This window comes from Barbus barbus, assembly GCF_936440315.1.
Source record: "Barbus barbus genome assembly, chromosome: 26".
Lineage (NCBI taxonomy): Eukaryota > Metazoa > Chordata > Actinopteri > Cypriniformes > Cyprinidae > Barbus > Barbus barbus.
Window position 1 is genome coordinate 26484138 of NC_136754.1, and position 23023 is coordinate 26507160.

Below are 23023 nucleotides of genomic sequence, written 5' to 3' on the forward strand. Positions count from 1 at the left end.
CAAGTCATTTATCCATTGAGTTTTCTTATGCTCAGTAGAGTCTTTATGGTTTTTCACCAGGATATTATAGAGTAAAGATATCTGACCCTTGCCAGTAGAGTTATTCACAGCTAGGTTTTCTAACGTGGACAAGCGAGGTTGTATATAGGAATGTGTCTGTGCATAAACAAAACTCCTTAACTGTAAGTATTTAAATAAGTGTGTCCGAGGTAAATCATATTCATTTTTAAGTTCCTCAAATGAAGCTAATTTACTTTCCTTATATAAATCCATTACTTTACAAATGCCCTTTGTTGCCCACATTTTAAAACCTTGGTCTTTTTTTCCAGGAGAAAAGTTATCATTCCCCCATATTGGTGAAAAGCCTGAAAACAAAGTAGATTCACCAAGAAATGCCTGTACATTATGCCAGACATTAATTGTGTTTCTCACAAAGGGGTTTTCAGTGAGCCGCTTCAGTTTTTTAACAGATGCAGAGTATAAATAAGTGTCAAGTCGCTGGCCTTTAGTGCAGATACTTTCAATTTGCACCCATGGTAAGTAAGGTTCCGGTGAAAACCAGTACATTGCAGCTCTAATTTGAGCAGCCCAAAAGTACCATTGTAAATTAGGTAATTGTAACCCTCCTCTCTCATAGGGCAGGTAGAGAAGTGACAGCCTCAACCTTGACCTCCTGTTATTCCAAATAAACTTAGTAAACAGTTGCTTCATTTTGGAGAAGAACTGTGACGGCGGGGGTAAAGGAATGGATTGAAATAGGTATAAAAACTTTGGTAATATATTCATCTTGATTATATTTATACGCCCCAAAAGAGAGATTGGCATTGATGACCAGCTATTCATGGATTCAATTACTGTAGAAATCATAGGATCATAGTTACAGAATATTAAATCTTTTACGGATGGGGTGATGGTGATACCAAGATATTTAAATCCATTTACTGCATTGTTGAAAGGGTGTTTTATCACCGGATTTAATCGCTCTCGCTTATTCAGGAACATAATAGAGGATTTTGTATCGTTTACTTTAAAGCCTGAGAATTTCCCGAATGTGTCAATTAAATTAGTCAGATTGAGAACTGAATTACTTAGGTCTGTTAGAAGCAAGAGGGTGTCATCAGCATACATTACAATGCGATGTTCTGTATCTGATATTTTTATACCTGAAATTGAGGGGTGCGATCTCACCGCTATTGCAAGCGGTTCCATTGCCAAAACAAATAACATTGGCGAGAGAGGGCACCCCTGACGAGTACCTCTTGTGAGTTTGAAAGGAGATGATATTATATGGTTGGTGGAGACCTCTGCCATTGGGTCAGTATAAAGTGTCTCAATCCATTTTCTAAAGTAATTACCAAAGCCAAGGCGAAATAGCACATCGAATAAATAGCTCCACTCCACTCTGTCGAATGCTTTTTCAGCATCTAAAGACAGAATAGCAGTGTCAGGGGCTCCCTCCCTCGCGTGTATCAAATTCAACACCCTTCTGACATTATGGAATGCTTGACGGTTTTTCACAAAACCATTCTGATCCGGGTTGATCACCGTCGGGAGCACCGATTCTAGTCTTCTAGCCATTACTTTAGCAATAATCTTAGCATCTGTGTTAAGCAGAGAAATAGGTCTATACGATGTGCAATTGGTAGGGGACTTATTGGGTTTCAATATAAGTGTTATCAGCGCGCTCCTCAGGGAATCCGGAAGACAACCCTGCTGAAAGGCCTCATCGTACATAGCTAAAAGGGGTTCAATTAATTTATCTTTAAATATCTTATAGATATCAACTGGAAGACCGTCAGGGCCTGCGGCCTTCCCTCCTCTCATATTAGTAATGGCGTCAGCGATTTCTGAGGCATCTAGTTTCTTATCCAATTGTTCTTTAAAATCGTCTGATATGGGAGGGATATAAAGATCATCAAAGAACTCAGATTGTGTTTCCAGGCTCTCCGGGGATTCGGATGAATATAATGTTTTATAGTAGGTGGTGAAAGTATCATTAATTTCTTGTGGGTCTGTTGTTATTACTCCACTCTGAGTTTGAATAGCAGTAATTGCCCTGTCTGCGTCTAATTTCTTTATTCGCCAGGCTAACAGTCTCCCCGGTTTTTCACCTTGATCATAGTAACTCTGTTTGAGCCGGATTAAACTGTTTTCTGCTTTCGATGTGGAAATTTCCTCGTATTGGGCTTTAAGTAGCTTTAATTCTTGTTTTATTTTTGTGGAGCTGTCCAAAAAGGCCTCACTTTCCAATTGTCTAATTTTGTGATCAAGCTCATTCATTTTCAACTTGAGTTTGTTTGTTTTTGAACTAGTGTAAGATATGATCATGCCTCTTATATATGCCTTAAAGGCCTCCCATCTGACAGTAGCAGATGTCTCATCTGTATTTTTATTGAAGAACAACTCAATTTGTGCATCTAAAAATTGCAAGAAGTTCGAATCAGAAAGCCATCTGGGATGAAATCTCCATCTAAGAGTCCCTTTAACTACCCCTTGGGCTCTATATACAAGTGAAGTAGGGGAGTGGTCTGACAGCAGTATACTATTATAGTTACATTCTATCACAGAGGAGAACATAGAGTTGGAAATCAGGAAAAAATCTATTCTTGAGTATGACTTAAATCGGGGAGAATAACAGGAGAATTCTAATTTATCTGGGTTCAGTCTCCTCCAGGGGTCACACAAATTCAGATCATTTATATACTGTAACAATTTCTTCCTACTTTGTATATGAGAGGAGTCCATCTCAGTTGACCGATCCAATTTAGGATCTAAAGTACAGTTGAAATCACCTGCTATAATAGCCTTCCCTGGGAGAGAAGCAATTAATAAAAATAAATTTTCAAAGAATTTGGGATTGTCTTCGTTTGGGGCGTATACATTAATCATATTTATCTTCTCATTTATCAATGTACCCTGGACAATCAGGTACCTACCCCCTATGTCACGAATGATGTTGTCCACTTTAAAGGGAATCAATTTATGGATCAGGATCATCACCCCTCGGGTATGTGTCAAGTAGGAGGCTGATATTACTTGCCCTTGCCATCTCCTTTTTATCTTTATTACTTCATCTGACAGTAAATGGGTTTCTTGGAGATATACAACTAATGATTTGAGTTGTCTAACCCTACTGAGGACTTGCTTAATTTTAGCCAACTTCCCCATACCTCTAACATTCCAGGATGTAAACTTCAAATTTAGATTAGAAGACATAAAATAAAATCAAGCATAAACCGTTTCAACCAGGTCACATATGCAGTAGGAAGAAGTGATGTAAACTGTAATTTCGTTCTTAAAACAATTGGAGTGTATGTCGTTAACCCGAACTGCAAAGTAAATATACATTTATAACCCCTAAACTTAATCCCAGCACTATCTCCCCAAACGAGACGGCTTACCTTCCCTGGTAGCATTAAGAGCGAGCTAGACGCTCAACTGATCCACTAACGAGGAGCAGTTATAAACCGTTAAGTCACACACTAAACCCCACCCCCGCTCACAATCGGCTTAATAGAATGAACGAACAAAATATACAATATATGCAAACGCACATCTGTCTGTGTGGGATTAAAACCACGTCTGCGTATAGTGACAGTTGGGTGCAGCCTGGCAAAGTTACAGTTACCTTTTCTTAGCATCGTTAGGTGGAAAAAGCAAAGTTCAGAATAAATGATCACATCGTCTGCTGCCGTTAAAAAGTCCCGTCACTGTCAGAGGTCCTCACAGTGTAATCCCGTTAGCCAGTCGTGGTCAATTTGCTAGGTGTCCAATTCTTTAATAAACGACTCCACACCTGCAGGATCATCAAACACGCGAGATTTCCCTCCGTGGAGCAGCTTGAGTTTGGCAGGATAAATTATGCCGTAGTCTATCTTCAAGTCCCGTAGTCTTTTTTTCACATCATCGAATCGCTTTCTTTTCCTGTGCAGATCAGTAGAGATGTCTTGGAAAAGCATGACATGGTGGCCCTCGTACATGATCTTGCCATTTTTTCTGGCTGCCTGCATGACTCGAATCTTATCTCTGAAGTTTAAAAACTTCATTATCATGACTCGCGGAGCAGAGGATTGTGGCGCACCTGGTAGTCTATGAGCTCTTTCGATAATCAGCGGGGCAGGAAAAGTCTCAGATCCCAGGACATCGGGTAGCCATTTTTCCAGGAAAGCAGCTGCATCGCCCTTTTCAACTTTCTCCGGAAGATTCACCAGTCTGAGATTTGAACGACGGCTCCTGTTTTCCAAGTCATCCACCTTAGAGGTGAGCTCAGACACCTGTTTCTCCAGTATCGTGATTCTGGTTTTCTCATTGGCAATATCATCTTCCATGTCACCAATACGGTTCTCTGCTTGTTCCAATCTCCCTGAAAAGTCTTTAAAGTCTGACTTAATCTCGTTGATTGCGGTCAGAACTCCGTCAAATTTGGAGCTGAAGTCATTTTTCAGGGATGCAATAGCCTCTAAAATCCCCGCGGCTCCAGAAGCGTGCACATCAGCGATTAGCGTGCTAACATCTTCCCCTGTTTCTTCTAACCGATCGGCTTTGTTCTGAGCCTTTTTTTGGTGGCCCAAGTTGGATTTAGATTGTTTGGTCGACATGCCTTAGATTACAGATGTACTAAACTTAAGTTTGATGAAGGAGTGCGTTCGCTTTTAACTCAGGATAAGTAAATTTAGCCGATTTCTGCGGAGAGATCGAGAATGCGACCGTTCAGCTCCGCGCCATAGCCACTCCCCGGATTTAGTATTCCTATTCATGTGGACAGTTTTCTATTAATCTGATCAACGACCAAGAAAGATCAAAACCTTTTTTTCTTTGTTCTGTAGACATTTGCAATCTGCTTTACAAGTTCAGAGAACACATTTGGATCGCTTTCAGCAGGAAATGCAGCAGGTCACTGAGGACGAGAGGCAGAACCAAACTCTTCTTCGCAGAGCCTATGAAGACCAAAAGAAAGCCCAGGTCATTAAATACCTGCCATGCACAGACCACATCATAGCATTTTATCCAAATATGTTCTAATATGTATTTGTTTTTGTTTATTTTGACTAACAGGAACGTTGTCGCAGGCTTCAAGCAGAGCTGACAGAATTACAAAATGTTGAGGAACCTCAGTCAGAAGACTTGAAACCTTTGGTAACAAACAGATTCACTCATTATAAAGATAAATGTTTCGGTGGGTTTCTGTGTCTAATTATGGCTTTGTGTTCAGGAAGAGGAACTGGAGGAGCTCAGCAGCCGAACAAGTGTGTGTCGAGAGGAATTTGAAGCTGCACAGAACCAGGTGCTGACACGCAAGAAGGAATATGAGGAGGCTGAGCAGCTCTCACGGCAGCAGAGGGAAGCTTTTAACAGCATCGCAGAGGAAGCTGAGCCCATTAAGGTTAGAGAAGAAGGCAAGAGTGTGTGTAACATCATCAGTGGACAGCTTTTAACCACCAGAGTCCTAATTCCTCTTAGCTAATGTTTAAAATAAGGATAATGAGCTTCAGGTTCACAACTGAACAGGTCCACAACAGCACACGTTCTTAATTATCAATGTGTCCAACCTAGTAAACACTTTTGTTTTTACGTGATTGCTTGTAGGAGCAATTGAGCAACAGTGATCAGGAGTTGGCGAGGAGTAAACATCACAAAAAACACTATGAAGAGAAGCGGAAAGCCCATGTGGACATGATTGAGACACTAAAGAAGAACTTGAATGAGAAGGACCAGGTGTTACAGGTGACCAAACTCTGACATCTTACACTGATCCATTAGATATGAAAAGATTTGGGTTTGTTTGACTGAAACTATTTTTGACAGGCTTCCATTGCAAAAGCCTCAGAAATTTGCCCTGAGCGCTTGGATGTGAGGAGAACAGCGAAGAGTTTGGACAGCGAGATCAGCCGCCTCAGACACAAGATCAACACACAGCAGGACCAGCAAGGACACAGAGACACTATCGTCAGGTACATAGACACAGTCTCCAGCTGTCAAACAAATGTGACCGGGCGGGTGGTATTTCACCCCAAAATTAAAAGAAAGAAACAAGAAATTATATTCAATATGAAGAAAAACGAAGCCTATTTTCAGGACCATTAAAGGGGTGATTGATTGCGATTTCACTTTTTTAATGTTAATTAGTGTGTTATGTTGCTGTTTGAGCATAAACAATATTTGCAAAGTTGCAGCGCTGAAAGTTCAATGCAAACGGAGATATCATCTTTTAAAATTCTGGCAGTTTAATGCCTACAAAAATGGCTCATAGGGACTACAACGAGTTACTTCCTAGGTTCGTTACGTCACAAACCCAGATAAACCCCGCCCTCGGGAACATGCAACAAAGAGGGTGAGGCCATGCTGTGCTGCTTAAGAGAAGAGGAAGAGAAAACTAGGGGTGGACATAAAAATCTATTCATATATGAATCGCGAGTCTGTCTAACGATTCTAATGGATTCACAAGTTTCAAAATCAATGTTCTAAAGCAGCGGTTCTTAATCATGCTCCTCGCGTCTCCCTGCTTTGCTCTCTCTCTCTCTCTCTCTCTCTCTCTCTCTCTAACTAAGGTCACCAGATCAGATAGACAAATAGATAGATAGACAAATATTTTTGAATTCCAGAAATGTTGGGACATTTTTTAAATTTGAATGCAATGAAAACTAAAAGAATTTCAAATCACATGAGCCAATATTTTATTCACAATAGAACATAGATAACGGAAATGTTTAAACTGAGAAATTGTACAATTTTATGCACAAAATGAGCTAATTTCAAATTTGATGCGTTTAGGGGCGCACTAGAGGCAGTTTAGCCAATCACAACATACTGGACCAGCTAACCAATCTGAGTCCATTTCGTATTTCTGAGGGAGGGGCTTCACACAATCAGGAAACGATCAGCGCATTTATAGGAGAAGGGACAGAGTGGTGTGGAATAAAAGTAAATCATGTGAAAAATAATGCGTTTTTATTTTTTTAAAACAAAGCATTAACAAATGTTAGACTGCACCCCATAAACACAATCAAGCCTTGGGAAAAAAAATCTGTCAACCACACCTTTAAAGGAATAGTTCACCCCAAAATTAATATTTGCTGAAATTTACTCCCCCTCAGGGCATCTAAGATGTAGATGAGTTTGTTCATCGGAAAATATTTGGAGAAATGTAGCATTACATCACTTATTCACTAATGGATCCTCTGCAGTGAATGGGTGCCGTCAGAATGAGTCTCCAAACAAATTAAAACATACCACTCCAGTCCATCAATTAATGTTTTGTGAAAATCTGTGTTTTTAATTTTTTTTTAAACTATAATTAAGATGTCAAACGAGTGCTCTACCATAATACTGCTTTCTCAAGAGAAAAAGTCACCTTATCTGAATCAAGAGTGAAATATGCATTTACAAGCAAAAAACAGCCCAAAGCCATTCTAAACAAATATTTTCATGTGAGATTCCAAAAGGAGATGGGTTTTATTCCACTGGAGGAAGCGTTATTATGGATTATTTTAGCCAAAAGCATAAAGTTAAGACACTAATGATGAATTAATTTCTTACAAACATGCAGCTTTTTGCTTCACAAGATGTTAATTGATGGACTGGAGTGGTGTGGATTATTATGATGTTTTTAGCAGCTGACTCTCATTCTGACGGCACCCATTCACAGCAGAGGATCCATTGGTGAGCAAGTGATGGAATGCTAAATTCTCCAACTCCGTTCTGATGAATTGCATGTTTAAAATCCCCTCAATTCTTAAAATAAACTGTTCATCATATTACAATTTATACTGAATTATACCTTGGTATTAACATATGAATATGATAATCAGAGTAGTTCACCTGATAATGTACCATGGTACTGCCACAGTACCATGCAGTTATTTTCTCCTTGCATCAGTGAAGCGCATCTATATTGTTTATCATGCAGGTGAGATACATATAAATGTTATGATGTTGTAATGGTGAAGTTGTTGGTTGAATCTTCTAGGCAGTTCCATGAGGCGAAGGAAAACTTCAATAACATAGCCCGACAGGTCAAGGGTCTGGAGGCTTTCATCCGCCAGTTAACGGAGATCATGAACAACAGACACTACGTCTACGCTGAACTGAGAATGTAAGTTTCATTAGAGGATCTCGTCTGATTTTTGCTGACTGATTTGTGTCTGAACTTCAGACCCAACTAATGAATGGTCACAAATGAAACAGTCTTTTTTTTGTCTGCTTTTGATATTTGAATGTCTCTCAAAGGTAAATTACTGTATGAGTTTTACTGAATTATTTTTCTGTTGAAAAATTTCCTATTAAGGACAACGCAGGTGAATAGGGTAAAAAAAATGTCACCATGCTTCCCCAGTTGATTGATTATATTAAGAATGGCTTTTTTTTTTATATGACAAGTTTTTTGGAATGGCATGTTTAAAAATGCAAATAAGCCATTATTTAATTAAATAAGCAAGAATTTGCATACATTTCCAGAACAGGAATCTGAACATTATATAAAGCCAGGTTCAAAATTCTTGTTTCATTTTGTTGACAGAGTTAAAGATTTTTACAGCAGGGATTTTGGATATCGTTTTATGACTCCATAAATCAGAAAGTACTGTACTTTACATCACCCAGAAAAAAAAAATCAGATGCACATAGAAAAAGTGCAATAAAATAAGTGTATTTTGTATGTTTTCTTTCCATTAGTCTGAAACATGTTACGAAAAGCCCAAAATCTCAAAATTGACCAGTGCATTAAAAAAACAATGGTTTTGCCTGTAGTGTCATGTCTTAAAACCGCAAGTTACAGTGGGACGTATCAAAGGGCTTGTCCATTTTTAGTGCAGGTTTTAGGGTACTGATGATGATGTAGGTTGTGTTTCTGTGTGTTTCCAGGTATCTTTCTGTACGCTGTAAGTACTACTTTGACTCCATGCTGTCTCAGAGAAGATACATAGGGAAGATGACCTTTGACCATAAGAATGAGACTCTCTCCATATCAGTAAGACATTGCATAATGATAACATCATTGATGTAGTTGTTTTCTTGATGAATAAACACTGGATGCATACATATAGGCATGCAGTTTTGTATAATTTAATTTTGTTGAATAGCCTATGCTATCAAAAAACCTTCTTGGGGTCAGGATTTTACTCTACAGTAACCGTGACCTTTTAAGAGTACAGTAGATTCTCATGATGACGATCATCTGTTTCTTCCTCAGGTTCAGCCAGGAGAGAGTAGTAAGGCCGCTGTGAGTGACATGCGTTCACTGTCTGGAGGAGAGCGTTCGTTTTCTACCGTATGCTTCGTCTTGTCACTGTGGGCCATAACTGATGCTCCGTTCCGTGCTTTAGATGAGTTTGATGTGTATATGGTAAGGAGTATATTCAAAGAATCCTGTATAAAAAAAAAAAATTTTTAAATGCATCACAGTTTTCACAAAAATATTAGACAGCACAACTGTTTTCATCTTTTATAATAATAAGAAATGTTTCTTGAGCAGCAAATCAGCATACCAGAATAATTTCTAAAGGATCATGTGACACTGAAGACTGAAGTAATGATGTTGAATATTCAGCCTTGAATCACAGAAATAAATTACATTTTGAAATATTCAAATAAAAAAAAACATTTACTTTAAATTGTAGTAATATTTTACAATATTGCTGTTTTACTGTATTTATGATCAAATTAATTCAGCCTTGGTGAGAATAAGAGACTTGTTGAAACATTTTTTAAAATCTTACCAATCCCATTCTTTTGAATAGTAATATATATATATATATATATATATATATATATATATATACACATTTACATTTAGTCATTTGGCAGACGCTTTTATCCAAAGCGACTTACAATTGGGGAAAACAAAAAGCGATTCATCTTGAAGAGGCAATCAGACGGAGGAAGTGCTCGTAACACCAAGTCTCAGTCATTGTTCAAATAAGTACAAGCTAGTAAGGGAAGGAGAGAAAGATAGAGGGAAAGATTAAGGTTTTTTTTTTTTTTTTTTTTTTTTTTTCAAGTACTGACGAAAGAGATGAGTTTTCAGTTGTTGCTTGAAGATTGCCAGGGATCCAGCGTTCCGGATAGGGGTGGGAAGATTATTACACCAGCCAGGAATGGTGAACGAGAATGTTCTGGAGAGTGATTTTGAGCCTCTCTGTGATGGTACCACAAGGCGTCGCTCACTAGCAGATCTCAGACTTCTGGAGGGGATGTAGGTTCATAGTAGTGAGTGGAAGTAGGAGGGTGCTGAGCCTGTGGTAGTTCTGTACGCAAGCATCAGTGTCTTGAACTGGATGCGAGCTGCCACTGGTAGCCAGTGCAAGGAGATGAAGAGAGGTGTAACATGGGCTCTTATGGGCTCGTTGAAGATCAGTCGTGCTGCTGCATTCTGAATCATTTGTAGAGGTTTGATTGTGTTTGATGGCAGACCAGCCAGAAGAACATGGCAGTAGTCCAGCCTAGAAACGACAAGGGCCTGGACAAGAAGTTGCGCAGCATGCTCTGTCAGAAAGGGCCTGATCTTTCTGATGTTGTGTAGTGCAAACCTGCAGGATCGAGCAGTCTTTGCAATGTGCTCTTTGAAGGTCAGCTGGTCATCAAAGATTACACCAAGATTTCTGACCGAAGTTGATAGGGTAATCATTGATGAGCCTAACTGAATCATGAAGTCATGCTGTAGAGTCGGAGTGGCAGGGAAGACAAGAAGTTCCGTCTTTGCCAGGTTGAGCTGTAGGTGATGTTCTTTCATCAGTGCCGACATGTCCGCCAGGCAGCCTGAGATCCGTGCAGCTACCGTTGGGTCATCTGGTTGAAAAGAGAGATAGAGCTGTGTCATCGGCGTAGCAGTGATAGGAGAAGCCATGTGCATGTATGATGGGACCCAGCGATGTAGTGTATGTGGAGAAGAGGAGGGGTACAAGAACCGATCCCTGAGGAACTCCAGTGACCAGTTGATGTGGTTTGGATACCTCCCCTCCCCAGGCCACCCTGAAGGATCTACCGGTGAGATAGGATTCAAACCAGCGAAGTGGAATCCCAGTGATGTCCAATGATGAGAGGGTAGACAGGAGAATCTGATGATTGACAGTGTCAAAAGCAGCAGAAAGATCCAGCAGAATGAGGACTGATGATTTGGAATCGGCCTTTGCAATTCGCAGGGCTTCAGTGACTGAGAGTAGCGCAGTCTCTGTTGAATGGCAACTCCTGAAACCTGACTGTTTAGCATCCAGTTTGTTGTACTGTGAAAGAAACAGTGAGAGTTGGTTGAAGACAACTCGTTCGAGTGTTTTCGCTACGAATGGAAGGAGAGAGACAGGTCTGTATTTTTCTAAAAGAGAAGTGTTTAATGTAGGTTTTTTGAGCAGTGGGGTTACCCGAGCCTGCTTGAATGCTGTGAGGAAGATGCCTGTGAGGAGAGATGTGTTGATAAGATGTGAGTGCCAGTCAGAGTGTGGGAGAGATAGTTTGGAGAAGGTGTGAGGGGATTGGGTCAAGAGGACATGTTGTAGGATGGCTGGAGAGGAGACAAGAACTTGCTAAAAATCTCTCAGGGATTTCATTAATATTTACCAATTAAATTTAATCAGGATTTTGTCTTCAGTGTATATTTTGGGTGCTGTAACTGGTAACCATTTTTTCCACAGTTTAGCTTTTTGTAGTTCATTTAAACGGTCAATGTTGACAAATTAATTTTTACAAATGCTAAAAATGTAATGTCATCTCTCTGTTTGATATGTGGCCATAAAGTATGCATGCATAATAATTATGCAAATACAAAAAATGTTTGTAGTGGTTTTGGACACTGCAGTCACTGTATTGTGTGTTTGCTTTCTCAGGACATGGTGAACCGGAGGATCTCCATGGACATGATGCTGAAGATCGCTGCCAGTCAGCGCTTCAGACAGTTTATTTTCCTCACTCCACAGAACATGAGGTAAAGAGCTACTCTAGTGTTCATGAAGAAATGTGTAGATGTAGTTAGATTAGAAGACATGATTCTCTTATTTTGTATAATTTATAATGCTGTTTAAAATTGATAGTCCTAGTACAAATGTAATGTTCTTTTTTTTCTGTATCCCAGTTCTCTGCCAGTCAACAGCCTGATCCGCATAATCCGTCTGAATGACCCCGACCGCAGCCAGTCTGCTCTTCCCTTTGGTCCGAGGAACCCAGAATGATCCATCCACTGAACGTCATCTTATGTGTATCAGGCAAATCAAGCAAAGTACTGACAGCTTTACTTTACACTTCTATTGCGCACAAGTTTATAGGCTTTTTTTTTTTAGATAATTTAAATGTACATTTATAACTAATTTTGTTATTTAAAACCAAATTTTGCAGGTTCTGTTTTGTGGTGCACTTTACATTCAACAAATGTTTGTGATTGCAATGTTATTTGCATTTGTACCTGTTGAATAAGGCATAGGAAAGCCAGTTATAGCTTGTTGCTGTTATTTGTTTTTATTTCATTCCCAGTCATAGTTCAGTTTTATTTTTATCACTGAACTAAGAAATTAAAATGTTTCTAGTATAACAAGAAATAATCTGTTGCTGTTTTCTTTGATCATTCATCAAAAATGCTTAGTTTTGTATTAATGGTGTAACAATATGGAAAAATAAAAAATTTCAGTTGAAGAAAATCACGTGAGAGAGAAATATATTACCTGTTTTCCATTTCCCTGTTTTGTATTTACAGCAAGTTATGAATCTTTAAACATTGACCTTGAATTCATCTGGCTTCTGAATGGGCAGAATGCAAATACTGCTGTAAATTGTGGTTTCCCAGTAAAGCTTATGACAAACAGTCACAATGGCACTGATTCAGTTCAGTGATAATCTTTAAACCTGTACGTCAGTAGCGACTACATGATGGTGTCCTTTTGTCTCTGAGTCTCTTACGCACTGCTCCTCTTCTCCTCCCCTGGACATACATTTGTGGATCGATTGTGTGCAAACTGGGGACTGTTCATTGCTCATTCGTTGTTCACTGTTCCCTATGATATTTTATTCAGAATATATTCAAACATATAGACTGAACCATCATTTACAGAGTATTGAAATTGACCTTTGTGAGTTTTATAGTATTTCTTTGGAAAATGGACCCAAAAAAATGACAACTCATCATGAATTACAGAGATTGTTGTCCAATCAAATTCTCTGTATAATGAGACTGTCACTCCCCCAATACATCTGAATTATAAATAAGTAAATATGATTAAATTGTATAGGTAACAATTATAATTTTTCAGATTGAGTATATTTTTAAGGATATCCATAGATGTTTATTCATGTGAAAAAAAAACATTAAAAAAGGTATCATTTATAATTAATAAAACTAAGTCTTGCATTTATATAAATGAAATTAATATTACATAAAATGTTTTTTTTTTTTTTTTTTTATGACAGCATGGTTAAGAAAGCAAGACATAATTAAATCATTATTATATTATTGCATGAGCTGCTAGCTATTTTTGTATAAATATGTAAAGAGCTACAAAATAGCTGCCACAAATTATCATCTTATAAAAAGAAATTGCAGCACAATCCAACATTGATATTCCTTGCCATGAAACAGGTATTATAATAATTAGTGGCTGTACAGTTACTGTTAGTAGATGGATCTAATTTCAGGTCTCAAGTACTTTAGGTAATATAGGTGGCTTTCATTTCCCCCCTACAAAATGAAGTACTGGTCTAAAATGGTTCATCCAGAAGTCAGTGTGATTCCTGGCCGTCAGTCCTTGGTGGCATCAGCATAGAGCAGGAATCCAGAGAACGTGCTGTCGTCCTCGCTGCTGGAATAAACACCGTTCCAGTCCCGCAGAGTCTCCAGCCAGACCTGGTCTCCAGATGATAGACGCAGCACTGCCATGTTGGAGGCCTGGTCAATGTCCTGGCCATAAAGGGAGTCGCGAGTTCGCAGTTTCCGAATGCCGTTCACCACCAGGGCTGCACGCAGGGGCCGATTACGCACTGTGATGTAGTAGGAAAAGACGTAAACTCCCCCATGAGTGCAGTTGAATTTACTGGCGTGGGGGTCCCAGTGACCCTCCTCGTTGTAAATGACTTTGTCAAACTTGATCGGCAGGCCAGGCGGCGGGAAAGATCGGCTGGGAAAGAGACCAACACTGAAGGCTGAGCGTTTTTGAATGTCAGGTTCACCCTTAAGGCCCTTGAGTCCCCTAACACCTCGTGCTCCCTTCAGGCCTCGTGTGCCTTTCATCCCTGGCATCCCCCTCTGCCCTTGTGGTCCATGGGGTCCTGGAGGACCAGGCTCTCCCTGCTTACCTGTGGGTCCTGGATCTCCCTTCGGACCCTTAGCCCCAGGAAGCCCATCTATGCCGTTCAGACCTGGCACACCCATGTCTCCTTTTGGCCCTTGGGGCCCTGGCTCCCCCATACTGCCTTTCTGTCCTTTCTCTCCAAATGGACAGTCTCCTTTGTCACCCTTCTCCCCCTTGATGCCATCTGGTCCGGGGGGGCCAGCTGGTCCTTGTAAGCCAGGCTCGCCCGCCTCTCCCTTTGTTCCGTTCCAGCCGGGCTCTCCCCTGTCCCCTGGGTCTCCTTTCAGCCCGGTTAAACCTGTATCTCCTTTGTCTCCTTTGAGACCCATTTCACCTGCACACATTAACATCAAGTGGAATTTGAAATACAAGGCCCATTCCATGCATGTATGTTTGGTTGTACTGCTGCCAGGACACTCTTGAAAAAGAGATTTTTAATCTCAATGAGTTTCTTCCTGGTTAAATAAAGGTAATAATAATTCTCAGGAAACTGTTACCGTATAACACTTTGAAAGGCTACTGCTGAACACTTAAATACGTCAACCTTACTTCAATTTTCCCATCAAGTGCCACAACCACCGTAAACAGTGAGGGATCACCATATGGTTTTTTCACTGCTTGATTCTTAAACCAATCCTGCTTAAGTAGTTACAGCCAATAGTTATTCATCATTACCAACTCTAAAGAACTACATTATTTCAACTCCATCACAGAGTCTTTAATTCATATATTTAGATTACAGTAAATTCTGATAGTATCGCTTAGATTCTGTGTGCCTTGTAAGAAAGTTCAAAGACTTTGATGTCCTATCAAAAATATTAAACTATTTTTTTTAAATGTGAGGGAAATGTTGCATCATAACAGGGTTGAAAAGAAGGTAAGGGACATTTACAAATTCTAGATTCTCAAAAGCATTTTCCAAAAAAATGCCTACATAATGAAAAACTGTACAATAAATGCCAGTAGTTATTTACATCTACCTAGTAGTTATTTAAAGTAGTTATTTAGCTCTACATTATTTCAGCCCCATCACAGTTAGTCTATAATTCACATACTTAAATAACTGAGTAAATTCTGATAGTATCGCTTAGTTTCAGAAATTACACATAATTTTAAAAAGGTCACCACCCTTATTAGGAGATTAGCCGTAACAGAGTTGAAATATTGAGCTTGATGAGATCAGTGTAGATGTAACAAAATGCTTAAAGTTACATCTATTTGAAATGTGTGGTCTGAAAGATTTTCTAATCTATTTGAATATGTCTAATAGATCAAAACGTTATTCTGGAAAAGGGAAATGTCGCATTGTAACAGGATTTTACAATAAGTATGGGACCAATGCAAATTCTAGAATCTCAAAAAAATGTGTTAAGCATTTTAGAATAAAAAAATGTATAGTTAAAAAATGCAATAATAAATACCAGAAGTTATTCATTACTTCTAATCCTAAAACTCTATACTATTTCAACACTGTGATGGTTCATTTGTAATTCTTATACTTGGATAATGGAGTAAATTCTAATAGCGCTGCGTAGTTTTGGTGCACCTTGTAAGAAATTACACATAATTAAAATAAAAATGATTAGGACTTCAAATATTGAGCTTGATAAGGTCAATATAAAATAATGAAATAATTATAAAGGCTGTAAAATAACGTGTAAAATATATGTCCATAACAGAGTTGAACAAAGTAAGGGACAGATACAAATTCTAGATTCTCAAAAATGCATATGAAGCATTTTAGCAAAATAAATCGACATAATGAAAACATGGTATAATAAATACCAGTAGTTATTAATTCTAATTCTACAGTGTTTCAGCCCAGTCCTAGTTAATTTGCAATTCTTATATTAGAAAACTGAGTAAAAAATGGTTGTTATTAGGGCTTCACAATAACAGTTGAAATATTGAGCCTGATAAGTTTAATGTAAACAAAATGAAATACTTATAAAGCCTGTAAAAGAAACTTTTGTTTATTAGAACCATGAGGCCAGAAAGTGTTTTATGTCACTGCCTTTAATATTATCTATTATATTTAGAAAATGTCCTATTTCCTGAGAACAGTCCATAAACCAACATAGCAAACGTAACATAAAGTGAATCAAATACTGGGCTAGGGCCTTTGTCACAGGTGAATGTACCTTTCTCTCCTTGTTTCCCAGTGACACCGGGAACCCCAGATAGCCCACTCACTCCAGGATCACCTTTCTCTCCTGAAGGAGGAAAGGACATCTGTTTACAAACTTACAAGCATTATCTGTGAAGTAACCACTACAATGGATAAAAAATAGGCCTACTACCCTACTATATATGTGAAAAACAGCATGTGAAATTATATGTCTGAATTAGTTGTATTCATTACATAGTAGCCTAAAATTACATGGATGACCTAATAGGAGTTGTGGAGGGCAGTGAAGCGATGCAACTTACATCGTAGGTTACATGACATATGTAGTATGGCCATACATATTGTCTATGTCATGTGACCTACGGCGTAAGTTGCATCACTTCACTGCCCTCCAATGTACACTTGAATGGGTTAAAATGCAGAGCTTAAATTCCGAGTATGGGTCACCATACTTGGCCACACACCACTTTTATTTTTTCTCCTCAATACCTTCAATTCGTATTGTCAGCAATGGATATGACTAAGCATCAAACTAAAATTATTTGCACGTCTACTTTTTGATTACACTTCATCCTTATGAATACACAGAGGTTTACAAGAAACCAAAAGCCCTGAACACTGGTGTATTCATTTATTCCAGTGGTGAAGAGCTTGCTAGAAAGAGAGAAGAATCAGCTATCTAAGCTTTGCCGACAAACTTTTGTGTAATCCCAGGGAACTAGCATTACCAGTTTCAAGACAAATGGTAGGTTTTGCCAACTTGTGTGAGCATGCAGCACTAAAGGAAAGGGAAAGGTTTAGTCTGTTTGATTTAGGCGTGGTAATAGTTTTTTCTTTGGTAGGGACACAGAAGGAGAAGCCTTGAGAATACACACACAAACTCCATGTAATTCTCCTTAACTAAGGTCAAGGTCTTCTCCAATGTTTGTCCTTCTTGCAAAACACTGATATTTCTATACACAATCAACAGATGAGTGTTAATGCCCCTAATCCTTTGTTTATAGCTTTGGATAGTCTAACTGTCATACGTGGAAGTATGAATATGGTCCTTTTGTAAACAGTATTTGCCTAAATTCCTTTCCACTCCTTTATATGGAAGCCAGTTGTAACATAATATCATTAACATTAACTTGCAAAACAATCTCTTAACCAATTTGTTTAAACGGTTTCTGCATCCAAATATGCCTACTACCCTATATGTGAAAAACAGCATGTGAAATTATATGTCTGAATTTGTTGTATTCATTACATAGTAGCCTAAAAATACATGGATGACCTAATAGGAGTTGTGGAGGGCATGAAGCGATGCAACTTACGCCGTAGGTCACATGACATAGACAACATGGCGTATGTAGTATGGCCAGGTTTCATTTATAATATACAGAACATACTTTTTACCAGTTGCAAAGTTCAGACAGTATGTGATTTCGGACGCAGTTCCCAATTAATTCAGGCACGAAGAAGTATATATACAAGGATTGAATGGTTCACTCAACCATTTTGTTCAAAAACACTAATTGTGAAAATATCAAATCATCACAGAGTTGAACAAAAGGTAAGGGACAGATACAATTTCTAATCCTCAAAAAAATGTGTGAAGCATTTTAGGGAAAACAATTGACTCACCTTTAAGCGCTACATTATTTCAACCCTGTCACAGTTCATTTTTAATTTTTATACATATCTGAGTCAATTCTGATACCACTTAGTTTCAGAAATGATACATTATAATTTGAAAAATTATAAATTGAAAAATATCATCACTGTTATCAGGGCTTTGCGATAACAGTTGAAATGTTGAGCCTGTTAACCTCAATCTAAACATAATGAAATACTTATAAAGACTGTAAATGAAACCTTGATCTCTTAAAATCATGTGTGTCAAAAAGACTTTATCACTGCCTTGAATACTGAATAACTGACTACGGTGTTTGTTGCTTTGCTTCAATGCCATTCACAAGATTGTTCCCCATCAAATGTATTTACTCAGTATGCAATTTTAGACACAGTTAATAATTCATTCAGAAACAAACTAATTAATATATTTTGAGTGAGTCATTGAATGGTTCACTCAGCCAATTTGTTCAAAACTACAGGGTTCCTGTGTGTTGCTTGGAGATGCTGTTGTTTCAGTTTTGGCTTCATTTTTGGAATGAGAATGTGACGGGCAATATTGTGTCAAAACTGTAAGTTACTCAACATCAGCTTCTTGTTTATTGAACTGTTTTGATCATCTCTTGCTAATGTTGAACACAAACACATGACATTACTATACAGACCTTTTCCTCCATGAGGCCCTGAAGCGCCAGTGAGTCCATCCTGACCTGAAGGTCCAGGAGGTCCCATCTCCCCCTTTTCCCCTGGAAAACCTTGCAAAATGACAAATACGGGGCAAAGTTTAATTAAGCATTTGACTACAATAGATATCAACCACTAGACAACTACAATTCGTATTCTTACCTGGCAATCCCTTTTCTCCCACCGGTCCTGGAGGACCTCTCTCTGGTGGACAGCACTCACAGAAGTTGAAAAAGCACTCGTTGTAGTCCATCGTGTAGTTCCCAGGGCCAACCCCAGGAGGAACCATGGCCTCCGTGTGGTAGTCAGCAGAATAAGCATCACCGGAGTAGGTGGTGCTGTCGGTGGGGGAAGTAGAGTAAGCGTCCATCATGGAGTCTGTGACTTCCTCTGTCATGCCACTGACGGTGGGGCTCACAGTGGTGGTGATCGGATGGGACCCCAAGTGGCCGGGTGGTTCTGGAGGAGCCCCTTCGTCTCGAGGCGGAGGCTTCTTAGTGGGTTTCAGTCGTAGCCACTGTGTGGTTTTGGGTAGTGATGCTTGATTCCCTGCTGTTACCACCAGCAAGGCCATCAGCAGGAAGACCGGGTGGACAATATTGGGCATTGTACAAGTACCTGCACACAAACAGCGAACAAATACACTGAAGAGGATGCCAAATGGAAGCCGAATAACTAGACCTTTAAATTTTCTGAAGAACAAAATGACGCTAATACTTACCTAGTTGTTGACTTGTGTGCCAACGCTCTGTTCTCTTCTCTAAGAGAAAACTGCATCCAGATACTACCTTTTAACTACCTGTGCCTCCCCGTCGCCCCTCAGTCCAGCCAATGAGAGCGTTTTCTACTGCATGGGCAGGTGACATACACTTGGCACAGGCCTGCGGATTTGATACTTGAGGAAAAGCCTAATGAGATGGCTTTAGAAAGTTAACATATCAGTCCTTCTCATGCATCTGTATCCCTTGTGTAATACCACTTAAAAGGGCAATTAAAGTGCAGATGTTTACACGAGTATATGCACATACACTTGTCTGTGTCCTGTTCATTCATTTACTCTCTTACAAAGTTTTAGTAGCAAAAATGCATGCTGCACAATGTTAAACAAAGGTCGAATAAGTCATGATTTTCCCAAGGATCAAAGAGAATCAGAGACTTTTGGGGGATTTTTGAACGGTCTCAGCGGAGCAAACACTAACACTTGGGGGGTGAATGGTCATGTATCCTAGACGCCTTCAAACCCTTCCATTAGACACACAGTCTACCGCCTAGCAGTATAAATGTACAAAATTTGAACGAAGAAACCTGGGGTCAAAACTGCCTTCGACAGAAATGTGGCCTGAATTCTGTGTAACTGGCCCATTTGGCCGAAGCTCAAAGGGAAGTTAAATAATCAAAGCAAATGAGACGTTGGCTCATAAAACAAAGTCATGGCAGTCTTTCTGCAGCCCTCCTTCAGGAAATCCAGCACTAGTGACTTTTATATCTCAGGGGGATATACTGGCCAGAGTAACCCCAGAGTTGAGATGTTCATCTCGTACCTCGCCGTGTGATATGATGTCTCCCAGCAGTGCAATGACATCATTCAAGGAAAGAGCATTTAAATGACACCTCGGGTGTTGATCAGATCAGTAGTGTGTGATTAAAGCCTGACTGTGTGCAGAGCATACATCTTCAACAATTTCCATATTACCTAAACTTTTACATTATCTGGAGAAACTTGCTGCCACCACAATACTAGAGTGTCGCTATAGCGTATAATATCACCATCTGTGTAAGTCTATGGGACTATTTTACTGTTCTTTTATTGTTGGAGCATGTGGTGTACCTGCAGAAAAAAAGCATAAAAATGAGGCAACCCCTGCTGACCCTTGTGACTGTTTCAAAGTCTTTCAGAGATTAGTTCATGTTGTAAAATTTATTGTGGCGTGAACTCTAAAAACATTTAAATTATTATGAATAAAAATGATAATTATCAAAATAATTATTATTGAAGTAGCCTATTTGTAGACTACTTATAGGGAAAAATAGCTTTACCTTGAAAAATATATTTGACAACATATATTCAAGGTGTAAGAAAAATACGGTATTCATTTTTACTTGGTTACACCACATGACATTTTTAATGATTAAATTAAACTTTAATTTTTTTATATGATTAATGATTAAAAAAACTGTTGAAAATCGTATAAAAGTTGTCTTTGTTTTTCAAAATCATACGAAACAACTTGACAAATGTTTAAAAAAAAATCCATTGTCATTGACCAAATCACGTCGTACATGATGTAAGATAAGTTACAGTATATGCACCGAAACTGAAGGATTGAGAGATGTACAAATAAACATTACTCAAAATTATATCAAATTTGATACATTTATAATATGCTTTTTCAAAATAATTATGTATGGATGGATAATGTGGAAGGCATGTAGATGATTGTGTACAAGTAAAATCTTGAAGTTGATAATATAGAGGCCTTAGAAATTGATGCATCAAATAAGTTTTATTGGGTTAATGAATTTTTACCTTGGCTTGCTAATTTGAAATAAAGCAATTTTTTTGGGGGGGGAGGTACCTGAAATTTTACTTAAGTATTAATGAATTTAAAAAGTTTTACATTGATAAATGTATTTCATACCAACAAATGCAACTTGACAACAGTTTTTCTGTATATTTTTATCTTTGTCACTGACCCATCAATCACGTTGTATATCACACATGATGCAAGAGGAGTGACAGTATGCACTAAAAATTAATATAGGCATACAGGTTTATTGAAATCTTCAACTCTGACTGAACAATAGTAATAGTGATGTTTTCCTTAGAAACAAACAGCAATATGTTTAAGCTGGCATTACCCTCTCCACTTACAGCGGCCATTAGACTCATCTAGCACTGTTTCTGTGGACACAAGGGCACCATTGGGAGTGGGAGATGAGAGGTGTGAGGGGAGGCTGTGGGCTGTTACCTGAGCCTGTATAGCCACCCTCTTGCTGCCGCTACACAGGCCATATGCATTAGCTTCAGGAGGCTTGAATGCCCTGCGCTGAATGGCATGCCCTTGTTGCCAGGTAGGCAAAATGGAAACCATTAGTCAAACCAAAAGATCCATTTCTCTACACCTCACTGAGCTTCCAGTACTGGAGCACCACAAAAATAATTCCCATTGGACTTCCGTGATGAAAATGAAATCAATAAGATGTGCATCCATTATTCAGCCTCTGGAAGGATAACAGTATAGTAAGCACTTTTCTGCATCGCGGTTTTGCATCGGTTTATCCGTTACTGGCAGTGTGTTTACTTGTGGCATCCCTTAAACGGATCCTTCACTTGACAAGCCTGTGCAACGTCATGTCGGGGCATGAAGTCAAATAACTGGTTTAAAATCAGTAAGGGTTTTCTTCAGTGTGCTGCATTTTACAAAAGGCAACATGAGCTTTCATCAACAAATGTGTTTGCATGTAATTTAATGGAACAGATTATTGAACCAAAGACAAAATATAAGAACAACTACATGTCTTTTATGTTTTATATGATATCTGATGTCAGGCTTTTGTTTATTAATATAGGAAAACATGATGCTCACAAAAATATAAAAAGTGGGGCAGATGTTAGGCTATTTGCAAAAAGATGGAATTCTGATAGATTATATATCTTTAAATAATTACAATAAAGATGATATTTTAATGCTTAGTTTTATGAACAGAGCTCTGTAGTTTCAAAACATAATGCAATGCAATAATGACTGAGATGTACAAATATTTGACTCACATTTTAACATTTATATATTATTATTATTTAAGAAATGATTGATGTAGAATGCATTTGTGTACACGTGGTGTTTTCAGCAAAGTTTAGATCATGTTGGTAATTTACAGGCCTGTATCACGGTAGATTTTAGAGTTAATTCATTTTTGTCTTTGCTTGTTCATTTGAAATGGTCTTACAGTGTGGCGACTTGCTACAATAAAAATAGTTTAAAATGCTTTTAGGTGAACTAGAAAGCTATGGATAGCAGTACTCCTGACATTTTATGTAAACTACCTAAATTTGCCCTGGTTTTGGATTGGTTGCCATTTCACCTATATGTAGCCTATATTAACATTGACAACAGACAATAGACAACCATATTATATTCTAAAAATATATATATTATTATATAATTACACCCATAAAATATCTAAATGAAAGCAATATTAGGTAATCTATTTGTCTGCTATTAATCAGAAAAACCAATAAATAACTCTACTAAATGTAAATAAATGTACTATAATGATATTATACATATCAAATTTACCCAATACAACCAAGGTACAAATTAAAAAGCGTGAACAA

At 38.4% G+C, this 23023-nt stretch overlaps 2 protein-coding genes across 2 annotated transcripts in view; one reads left to right on the plus strand and one right to left on the minus strand.

Moving 5' to 3' along the window:
- Positions 1–12784, plus strand: part of LOC306846423 (structural maintenance of chromosomes protein 6-like) — a 31006-nt gene extending 18222 nt beyond the window's left edge. Inside the window, exons 18-27 of the mRNA XM_079379804.1 lie at positions 4827–4962; positions 5056–5136; positions 5213–5383; positions 5587–5724; positions 5806–5951; positions 7967–8092; positions 8860–8965; positions 9188–9340; positions 11814–11911; positions 12059–12784. Coding sequence (XP_079235930.1) covers positions 4827–4962; positions 5056–5136; positions 5213–5383; positions 5587–5724; positions 5806–5951; positions 7967–8092; positions 8860–8965; positions 9188–9340; positions 11814–11911; positions 12059–12155 — 1252 coding nt within the window. The 3' untranslated portion in view covers positions 12156–12784. The remainder of the gene's footprint in view (positions 1–4826; positions 4963–5055; positions 5137–5212; positions 5384–5586; positions 5725–5805; positions 5952–7966; positions 8093–8859; positions 8966–9187; positions 9341–11813; positions 11912–12058) is intronic.
- Positions 12785–12962: 178 nt separating this feature from the next.
- Positions 12963–19294, minus strand: LOC306846424 (otolin-1-A-like; the record flags this gene model as incomplete). Its single annotated transcript, XM_079379805.1, has 4 exons — positions 12963–14595; positions 16403–16474; positions 18669–18758; positions 18850–19294. 4 exons carry the CDS (start codon positions 19292–19294, stop codon positions 13712–13714), a joined length of 1491 nt encoding a protein of 496 aa, XP_079235931.1. The 3' UTR covers positions 12963–13711.
- Positions 19295–23023: the final 3729 nt, after the last annotated feature.